The sequence below is a fragment of the Anastrepha obliqua genome, chromosome 4, assembly GCF_027943255.1.
Source record: "Anastrepha obliqua isolate idAnaObli1 chromosome 4, idAnaObli1_1.0, whole genome shotgun sequence".
Taxonomy (NCBI): Eukaryota; Metazoa; Arthropoda; class Insecta; order Diptera; family Tephritidae; genus Anastrepha; species Anastrepha obliqua.
In genome coordinates, this window is record NC_072895.1 from 126,163,836 (window position 1) to 126,175,000 (window position 11,165).

Sequence of the window (11,165 nt, forward strand, 5' to 3'; positions counted from 1 at the left end):
GACACTTTACACTCGAAACGCTCCCTTTCATTTCCTACTTTTTCTATCATCGTCCTTTTCTCAACAGAGAAATGGTTCATTACCATGCACACAGGAAGAAGGCATATGCAAATACAAGTATGTGAATTTATATACCTACATATGAGCATATACATACATATATATGCTCACTCAAGTAGGACAGAGCCAGATGTCGAACGTTGCCGAACGCGGGGGCCGATTGTGCTCTTTGTCGTTCGTTCCGCGCTCTCGCTTGCAGTTAAGGCACATTAGCTTACATTTGCTTGCGTACGGAATAGATTCGTATATTTGATATGTCCATATGACTTGTATGCATCTTTACATATAGATTTGTTCTTTTTGAAAATTGCGCGAAATTGTATATGTATATGCATGTTTATATTATATATTTGTATTTGCATATGCCTTCTTATTGATTATTATTAATTTGATTTACTTAAAGAATTTAAAACAAAACCAAGTTTGTTAATAATACCTGTTGTTTTAATGTTATTATTAATTTTTTTATTATATATGAAGGAAAAAATGTATGGTAATATTTACCACATACCTTATAAGATATGTTGTGTACCAATATATGTACATATATAAACAAGCATACATACATATACTTTGGTTCAATTTTCATAGTCTAATATACACATGTGCTATGCGAAAACATATAAACATGCATATACATATACAATTTCGCGCAATTTTCAAAAAGAACAAATCTATATGTAAAGATGCATACAAATCATATGGACATATCAAATATACGAATCTATTCCGTACGCAAGCAAATGTAAGCTAATGTGCTTGAACTGCAAGCGAGAGCGCGGAACGAACGACAAAGAGCACAATCGGCCCCCGCGTTCGGCAACGTTCGACATCTGGCTCTGTCCTACTTGAGTGAGCATATATATGTATGTATATGCGCATTTGTATATAAATTCACATACTTGTATTTGCATATGCCTTCTTCCTGTGTGCATGGTAATGAACCATTTCTCAGTTGAGAATAGCACGATGATAGGAAAAGTAGGAAATGAAAGGGGGTGTTTCGAGTGCAATGTGTCTTGAAAAAGTCAAATCGATGATGATGCCTCTTAGTGTTGTTGACTTATTAACGTCTGATGCACAATCGAAATTGAACATATCTTTCATGAATTTGATAAATGTTTCGTCACTTTTCACGTTTGTGTAAATGTAACTTGACCTATTCCATTGCAATTCCATTTACCTCCTCCTCTATATCCATACAAAATATCTATCAAACAAATAAAATTAAAATTTTGTTTTGAAAATTGCAACCCTTACATCAGTATTTTCTTATGACGTTGTCACGTTAAACTATCGTCAGTAAACCGACTTTACAGACAACCACTTTTTTTTACATAATTTTGGGCATATATGAAAATATAATAATGATGGTCAGCTGCGTTTATAGCGATGGAAAGACCGTCAGCCTAAGCAAGAATGTATCATTGCGTTCATACGTACATCTCGGCGGCGCGCGGAATTTTTAATGCTTCGACTGACGTCTTTTCCCCCAACGGACAATCAGCTGACGATTATTTTTCCATTTTCATTTATTAATACTATAATATTTGAAAATGTCAAGCGGTCTTTTATCAATTTACCAGAGATATGTTTAATAGTCCGGGAGCCTGGGGTCATTTTGACCTCATCATTTCATGCCGACTGATTTGAATACTGAAGGCAGACACCATCCAATGGATGACGAAACCAACCGTCAGCTGGTCCAATAGCGGTGGGTACGTGCGAGGGATGCTGCAAAGTGTCGAAAAAAAAGATTTTTAACAACTCATTTAATACCGGCTGAAATTTTTTTTGTGTATTGTTGACATTTAGTAGAATAAAAAAAAATAGTCAGCTGCGCCTTAGAGGGGGGAAAATACGTCAGCTGAACAGGCGAACTTGTAAAATAAATTAAAAAGTAAAACTACTTTATGCCGATTGAAATTTTTTTACATAATTTTGGACACATAGGAAAATATAATAATGATGGTCAGCTGCGTTTATAGCGGTGGGAAGACCATCAGCCGAAGCAAGAATGTATCATTGCGTTCAGCTGACGTATTTCCCCCCTGTTGTTGTTGTAACATCATAAACATTCCCATACTTACATACGGGGAATGCTGCTGGGGTGACAGTCCTTGGCCGGATATAAATCCGGTACCTTTCGGTAACGTAGAACCGACTGTCGTGGAAACGCATTTTCCTCCCTCTACGGCACAGCTGACTATTTTTTTTATTCTACTAAATGTCTACAATAAACAAAAAAAATTTCAGCCGGTACTAAATGAGTTAATGAGCAGCATCCCCTGCACGTACCCGCCGCTACTGGACCACTGCATGTCACTAGTCCCTGGCGACCAGAAATGCGCAGCATAGTTTAGAATAGACCGACCAATTGCCTTAAATGTCGATTGCAACAGTTCTTTGTTTTTGACTCAAGGGCTGCCGGCAAGCGATTTGACGACCTTGTTGCGATTTTGGATCTTAGTGGCAATTGCGGTTGTGTGCGCTGAGAAGGAGAGCAAACTGCATTCAAAATTTTGGGATTACTTACCGTCGGAATTGGTGTGTCATCGACTTTTACCTTAAGAGGCAGTTTGACCTCCTTTGTCCAGGTGGTAAAGAGGGTCGCCGTGGACTTAGTAGGGGAAAGTTGAAGATTCCTCGCAGTGAAAAAGCGAGAAAGGTCGGTGAGATAGTTGTTCATTTTGGGGCTATCGATGTCATTGCCCGACGCCATTATCGTGCGTATGTGACCAGGACAGCCGGTTCTACGTTACCGGGATGACTCGGGTTGTTTCCCGACCAAGGGCTGCCGCCCCAGTAAACTAGTCCTGTCTAGTGAACAGTCTATAAAAGTATGTGTGTGTGCGGTTTGGTTGTTTCCATTGTTTTCGCTTACTCTTCCTCTTCACAAACAAGTAAACTCCCTTCCTTTTGCTTGTTTACTCATCCGCTCTTACAACACGGTTAATTCGTAAGGCGCAATCGTGTATTCTATCATTCTTGGGCATGACGTACGGCACGGATATAGCACATTCGGCTGAAATAAACATAATCTATTTTGCTGTCATGATCTATGCTCGATTAACTTAACGAAAGATTTGCATGCGAAAGCAACAACAAAGTTCTCGAGCAAGATTCGCCGCTAGCGAGTATGGTTATACATCATTAGACTGTTATAACGCATTGCCCACAATCACATGTAATTTAAAGTAGCTCTATCACCGCGTTGCAAATATATATTCATTTATACCAGTTGCTACATCTATTCGTCACTTGCTAATGCTTAGCGAATAGAAGAGGCCTGTTACCAAACCATTCACTGAATTTTCACAAATATGTAATTTCTCTTCCTTTCGATTGTTTTGTTCGTTTGTTTTGCATCGGTAAGGGACTTGATGTCAGTCATGTCAAAATCGTCAAAAATAAAGTAAATGATTTTTATTTTACGAACTATTGATTCGAAAAGGAAATATACGTATAACTGCCAAGTAACGAGGCAACGAGCTAGGTGTGAAGACCTCTAACGTTTTTAAAAACGTGGTAGCTACGAAAAATTAAATTATTTCGAAACATGTGGCATTGTTGGCAAATGTTATTTTATTTGCTTTCATTCCAATTGCAACATTTCCGTTCTGAACAAGTAGAAGTAGAGAACAGCTTCTCCGGTCATAGTTAACAAAGCGAAGTTCCGAAGACGTAGTTTGTATTAAAAATGGAAGGGATAACAAAAAAACAAAAGTTGTCGACTTTGGACCAGTTGAAAGAAATTACTGTTGTGGTAGCCGATACAGGGGATTTCGAAGGTAATTGCTATTACTACTATTTTGAAAATTCCTACACAACATGCCTTGTGCATGGCTTATCAGTACAAACTCCAAAGTGAAAGCAAAGTCAGCTGAATGTCAAGTGAATGGCAGTCAGGTTTAACAAAGATAATTTCAACAAGTAGAAGGTTAATGAGGACATATACTCAGTTTTTTTTTAACAAATTGAGAAATTTTAGCGCGGTTTTCAAATCACGCTTAATCAAATTATTGTTTTTCTGAAAACAATAGCAAACACCAACAATAATGTATTTTTGGTAATTACCCAATTTGTGGGAAACATGTAAAAATTTATTAAAAATGTCAGGGGGGCACAAATAGATACGAGCTCCATTATTGATAATCTCAAAGAGCAAACTCTTTATTTTCACCGTTCAAAAGTTATTAACGAAAATACTTAGAATGTTGATTTTTTTCTTTCACTAAAAACACGAAAATAAACCTATTTCTTCTCTACGCATGACTACATATTTTAACTGTATTTTTATATAAAAATTCGGTAAAAATTTCCAATAACCAACACATTGTTAATAAACATGTATACAATATTTGAGCGCCGTACGAAAAATTAATCAAATGATGCTTGGTATTGCCACTCTATTGAAATGTAGCGATAATTGAATTTTCCATAAGGTGTTAGTGGGTTAATTACTTAATATTGTAGGTAATATTGCAAGACTTCCATATTTAACATATTGGTGGTCAAATTTACATATATATATATATACAGTGGATCACAGTTTATTTCACACAGGCGCACTACTAAAGCTCCGAACGCTATACTATATTGAGAAAACTAAATGCCGAACTGTTGCTACGAAATTGTTGTTTAAAAATTTACTTCATTTATAATTTTAATTAATTAAAAACATAGAGAGTAAACAGAGTACGTTTTCCGTACTGTCTGTATTATCCTAGCTCCCTAACAAAGGTAACTCAGCTTTTTTTTGTTTTCCTTAAAAAGGGATTTCTTTCGTGCTACTCGACCTGCACTTGTCGCACTATTTTGACGCAAAATGATTTCTCCACTCCCTGCTGCATTTCCCTTGTCAGTTTGGGAGGCTAAAGCTTTGGATTTTTTTATATTTTTCTGCACATTAATAAAAAAATAAATCGCGGAGTCTTATTCCAAATGTTTACTATAAAATAATATTCTCTGATCAAATATTAGTATATAGTATGCATAAGCAAATCATGTTTTTGTTTTATAAAAAAAGGGCCGTGTGTTTGGTCCGAGGGGTAAAAGGGCCACATTTGATTAGTTTTTCTTTTGGTACTCAAGCATTGTATACATTTTTATTAACAATATATTAAAGTTATTTGCAATATTTACCGAAGTTTTTTGAAAAACAAAGTTCAAAAACTTGCCCTCTAATTGTATATAATTTTGTGTATTTAGAATATAACATTCTATACGTTTTTGAGTTTTTGTTTTTTTGTTAACAACGTTTGATGGTGCAAAAAATCCATTCGCTGTTTCAGATTATTAAACTTTTCATTTGATAATATTAAAAACAAATTTCTTTTTTTAGCCATGAAATTGTATAAGCCCACAGACGCCACTACAAATCCCTCGTTATTATTGACAGCGGCGAAAATGGAGCAATACGATCACCTTCTGAAAGAAGCGGTTAACTATGGAGCCAAAGTTGGAAAGTAATATTAAATAAGTTAATTATAAAATCAAGCTACCAATTACATAACGCTTTTTAATTCCAGCTCAATTAACGATAAGGTCAAGGAAGCAATTGATTACTTAGCTGTCCTATTCGGTTGTGAAATTTTAAAAATAATACCGGGCAGAGTTTCAACCGAAATCGATGCCCGTTTGTCATTTGATACAAAAAAAAGCGTCGCAAAGGCATTAAAGCTTATAAAGTTATATGAACAAATGGGCATTCAGAAGGATCGTGTTCTTATAAAAATTGCTTCGACTTGGGAAGGCATTCAAGCGGCGAAAATACTAGAAGAAAAACATAATATTCATTGCAATTTGACTCTTCTGTTTTCTTTTGCTCAAGCAGTGGCTTGTGCCGATGCTGGAGTAACTTTAATTTCACCCTTTGTTGGACGAATTTTAGATTGGTATGTCGCTAACACCAAGACTAAAAGTTTTGAACCTGAGAAAGATCCTGGCGTCATATCGGTTACGGAAATTTACAATTACTATAAAAAATATGACTACAAGACGGTTGTAATGGGTGCTTCTTTTAGAAATGTTGGAGAAATTAAAGCATTGGCAGGCTGCGATTTTCTGACAATTAGTCCTGCTTTGTTGAAGGAGCTTGAAAATGACGATGAACCTATTGCTGAAAAGTTGTCTATAAAAAATGCTAAGGTTGCGGATATAGACAAGATTAATATTGATGAGTCTACATTCCGTTGGATGCTTAATGAAGACGCCATGGCAACAGAAAAGCTTTCTGAAGGTATAAGGAAATTCGCGCAGGACTCGAGAAAGTTGGAAGACTTGATAAGAAAATACATCGCCGATGTATAAACATTTTATTGTAATGAAATTATTTTGGAAGATTTTTGCCATGTAATTAAAATTAAAAAAAAAAAAAAAAATCCGGGTGTAGTTTAACTAAGCAGTTTTAGTTTGATTCCACCATAATACAATTCATCAGCAAGCTTGATAACCTGTTTTTTATGCTGGGTAAACATGATATAAATACTATACAAAATACAGAATAATAACCTGTGTTTTTGAGGTGCAAATTATGCAAGTTTTAATGCTCTACTAAATTTTATTTACTTTAAAACTGCATGAAGTTTGTGCGCCGTTTATACTAACACAATACCGCCAAAAAATTTCGTAAGCTATTACCTAAAAATAATTAAACAATAAGGAATATAGTCCATTACATTTAGTATATACTTAAAAGCTATATATATGAATCCATTTTTGATCAACTTTTAATTGGTTTGTGTGCGTTTAACGTGTTTTTTAAGTTGTCCCAATCAATTTCAATGGGAATAAACCGGTTCAGTTTTATGTTTGTTAGCAGCACTGATATAGAAGTTGTATTCTTTTGGTAGTAATAATAAATATATGTGGATGTATTCTTTACAACATTTGCTCTTTGGAATCAAATTTAAGCAATAAAAAGCGGAAAAGTAAGACAAATTTGTATATCTACAGAAAAATCAATCAAAATACTATATTGAAAACTATATCCAAAATATAAAACGTATTCATTATTTCTCACATTTTTACCACAAAATGAAACGATATTGAATAATTGACACAAGGGACTGTATAAATGTCAAAACACATCAAAATTTACGTCAATTTACGTTCTCTGATATATCTATGTTTATGTATACATTCACTTGTCAGTGCTACCAATTACAAAAGGTTGTGTAGCCAATCTAACGATGAAAAACAAAAATTTAACCAAATCGTTATGGCAAACCGAACTAACCGCTTAAACTTATAAATATTCTATAAGGGTTTACTTCATTTACGTAACTTAACTTAGCTTAATATTTGTTTCTTAATAAAGTTTCTGCCTTACGTAAATTGAGAGCAGTGAGAGAATCGGGTTTGTTATAACTTCGATTTCCAAACAAAAAGAAGAGAAATAACTCGTTTGTGAAAATTAAGTTAATTCCTTGGTAATATTATGATCTGTGACATTTAAATTAAAAAACTACTGGAAAGTAGTTTCATCGAAGAACAACGGATATACAGATATATACTGAAAACGAAAAGCCGCGTGCTAAATTGTAAAAGCACAAATGAATATAAAGCCTTAAAATGCAGTTTTTTTTGTTTGAGTTTTTATTCGGAAGACGCCGAGGCAAGAAAGTGTGTGTATATATATGTAGTTTGTGTATATTTAATTCTCCTTTTGTTAATTTTGTTCGTTTGTTTTGTATTGGAAATGAGCCTTACGTTAGACTTGTCAAAATCGGGAAAATTAAATTAACTGCTTTCCGAAGACACCACATTCTTTATTCAATTTCCCTTGAGTAGGAATGCAATTTTATTTGATCTCTATATTGTCAAATTTAGTTCAAGATACTCTAAACTTCAATTCAATTTCCCTTGAGTAGGAATGCAATTTTATTTGGTCTCTATATTGTCAAATTTAGTTCAAGATACTCTAAACTGTTTACTGATTTTGACATTTCACTACTACTTATTTAATGTGGCTTGTTTCCAATGAATTGTTATTTTAGTTTGACATTTCAAAGTGTGTATTGCTCATGAGGTATAACTGTAAAATCAATCCAATTATTTGTTTTCAATAAATTTAAAATATATGACATGATATATTGAAGGACTTTAAGTACTAAATGGAATACAAATGACGGGTGAAGGTTGCTTTCGACAAATGTTTTAATGATTACATGGCAACTCCAGCTATAATAAGTACAAACAAAAACCTTTTTTGTAATTGTGCATTCTAATTCTGAGATTTTGATAATGTCTGACGCTTCTAAAAATAAACAAAAATCTAGAAAGACTAATGGATGGGAAGAAGCAGGATGCGAGTTTTATCAGGAGAATTACTGTGCGGATTGGGATGGTTTCGCTAAAAATCCTATTGCAATAACTACATTGCTGCCATCAAAACAAAATAGGCTAGGTTAGAGCGTACTTTAATTTTGATTGTAGTTCATCCAGTTATTAGTAAACAAATGCTGGTGCTGCAAAAATGTATGGCTCCCCGAGTGATTAGAAAACTTATTATTCTAGGCTATATATAATTCACTTTGGCATATATGTGTATATAAACTAAAACTCATTTATTTCATTTTAACGATCACACATTCTCTTTGGAATCTGCACAGGCACATCTAAACGAAATTACACGCAACAGGATCGCAAACACAAGATATGTTGGCAACAATTCCCATCTACTGCTCCACGAAGTTATCAGCAGAATGAAGGGCAATTTTCACTACTACCAGATTTATCCCAAGTTATTAACGACGAAGAACACATATGGGAAGAGATGTTTCAAATTAAACAATTGCCTTTGTCAATGCACCAAAAGAAGGAATTTAAATCAGATTTGCAGGTCAGAAAATTAAACTATTTTGATTCAGGATCTCTACTTCATTAGAGTAAAACAATCCAAACCCTTATTTGCGCAATATACTATTTTTTCATCTTTATAGCAAGAGTTAATTAGCATCAATGATAAATAATTATATTTTGCAAATAATAATTTTTACATAGCATCCAAAAGTAAAATCGTTACTGTTCAAATTTATGCAAATAGCACAGAATATCTTGAATCGGTTACTAAAATCGCCTTGTGGCAAAAATTAAAACGCTTCTATGGGAAACCATGAACTTTTGCAAAAAATTATTTTGATACATAAAAAAAAATATCTTTGTAATGTAATTTTTTTTGTATATTTTACATGAAAGAAAATGTTTCACCCCTCAGCGAAACGAAATTGTCAAAAATCAACGAAAATTTGTAGCTACTTACTAAATATAATATATTATATGTAGAGACATACATACATATGCATACAGATTTTTTTTTTAATTTCTCTTTCTCTTCAGAGTGCAACTAAATTGCGTCTTCAAGGTTTTAACCAACTCAAATGGAAGCATCGTAAAGCTTGGCAAAAATTTGCTCTGGAATGGTCGAAATTTAGTGCTACTATAAAATTATGGCAGTCATCTTTAAAACAAATTGAAGGACATTTCGGCAGTGGTGTAGTGGCATACTTCATTTTTTTACGATGGCTTTTTTATCTTAACTGCGCGACATTCCTATTAATAGTTATATTTGTAATCATTCCAAATATTCTTGCATATGATAACTTTGTAGACAGGTGTAAACTTTCACAAAATTTGAATCACTCAAACAATTGTCTTACCGAGAACCGCGATCGAAACACATATGTAGATATGAAGAGTAGAGAGTCTTTTAACATTCTTGATACAGTGCAAGGCACTGGGATACTAGAAATATCTTTGATGTTTTATGGAGGCTACTCTAATAAATGTATAGGAATTGCTTTTAAAGACACACATAACTCTACATACAAGGAAAAAGAACAACAGCTTCATTACGATTTATCTTCTGCATATATATTTGCTGTGTTAGGTTATTTTACAACAACTCTGATTTTTATTGTAAAAGCATCTGCACGAGAATTCAAAGATCGACTTATAAACGGGAGATGGCAGTTTTACCAATATTGCAATCTTGCATTTGGAGGATGGGACTTTTGTATTCACAATGAAAAATCCAGCATCATTAAACACAAAGCTGTTTTTAATGAATTCAAAAGTTCAATTCACTCCAAGCGAATTGAAGTGGAAAGGAATAACCGCTCAAATGACTATATGTTAAAGCTTATTATGATAAGAATTATTGTTAATTTTTCAGTTGTTATTATACTAATAATCTCTGCATACATTATATTTTTATTATTTAATATTAGCTTGAAACAAGGTCATATTAAATTTTTAAACGTAAGTAGTATGGAAGTAAATTCATACGATTATATTGAAGTTCATGGGTCATCACTTCAACTTCTTGAATTGGCCATTGATTTCGCTCCTTATGTTTGCATTGTCTGTTTAAACCTTATCTTACCAGCTTTTTTCAAATATTTGTGCTCTTTTGAAAAATATTCCCCTTTGTTTGTGATAAAGATCAGTCTGGTCCGAATGATATTTTTACGACTTGCTTCTTTATTCATTTTATTATCCCGTTTCTATTACATTGTCATACCGAACTCTGAAACAATTATTCCGAATTCCGCTTCATATAAATGTTGGGAAACGTTTGTAGGTCAACAGTTCTACAAACTTGTTTTAACAGACTTTGTAAGTCATCTTTTTGTAACGTTTTGTTTTAACCTGCCCCGTGCTGTATTGGCAATATATTTTAAAAATAATCTTGTAAAATTTGTTTGTGAACAAGAGTTTGAACTGTCCAAACATGCTCTGGACATTGTTTATTTACAAACAATCTGCTGGATCGGAAGTTTTTATATGCCATTTTTGCCAGCACTAATAACTATAATTATGTTTCTAATGTTTTACGTTAAAAAGTTCCAATGTCTCGTCAATTCAAAACCAACTAAAATATTATATGGAACATCGAGATCCAACTCTCTTTTTATGTTTGTATTATTAATATCTTTCGTAGTTTCAATAATAGTATTAACTTATGCGTTTGCAGAAGTAGCACCTTCTGTGTCATGTGGACCTTTTAGAGGACTAAAAACTGTATGGGATGCTCCGTTGTCTACTTTCATGGGAATGCCAGTATTTTTCAAAGACTTTGTTTTCTTTTTCGGAACACCGTT

At 33.6% G+C, this 11,165-nt stretch overlaps 2 protein-coding genes across 2 annotated transcripts in view; both read left to right on the forward strand.

The window, feature by feature from the left end:
• The first annotated feature begins 3,658 nt into the window (after positions 1-3,658).
• LOC129245160 (probable transaldolase) lies at positions 3,659-6,514 on the forward strand. Its single transcript, XM_054883180.1, has 3 exons — positions 3,659-3,851; positions 5,405-5,528; positions 5,592-6,514. Exons 1-3 carry the CDS (start codon positions 3,761-3,763, stop codon positions 6,370-6,372), a joined length of 996 nt encoding a protein of 331 aa, XP_054739155.1. The 5' UTR covers positions 3,659-3,760; the 3' UTR covers positions 6,373-6,514.
• A 1,710-nt stretch (positions 6,515-8,224) lies between these two features.
• Positions 8,225-11,165, forward strand: part of LOC129245162 (transmembrane channel-like protein 7) — a 3,348-nt gene continuing 407 nt past the window's right edge. The window contains exons 1-3 of the mRNA XM_054883181.1: positions 8,225-8,470; positions 8,676-8,905; positions 9,403-11,165. The exon at positions 9,403-11,165 is cut by the window's right edge and continues 407 nt beyond it. Of these exons, the coding sequence (XP_054739156.1) occupies positions 8,308-8,470; positions 8,676-8,905; positions 9,403-11,165 (2,156 nt within the window). The 5' untranslated portion in view covers positions 8,225-8,307. The remainder of the gene's footprint in view (positions 8,471-8,675; positions 8,906-9,402) is intronic.

Bases quoted from the DNA above. Each gene is read 5' to 3' on its own strand.
- LOC129245160 (XM_054883180.1), top strand. From the start codon at position 3,761: ATGGAAGGGATAACAAAAAAACAAAAGTTGTCGACTTTGGACCAGTTG. The intron at 3,852-5,404 runs GTAATTGCTATT...TTCTTTTTTTAG, and splicing joins CGATACAGGGGATTTCGAAG to CCATGAAATTGTATAAGCCC. The intron at 5,529-5,591 runs GTAATATTAAAT...TTTTAATTCCAG, and splicing joins TATGGAGCCAAAGTTGGAAA to CTCAATTAACGATAAGGTCA.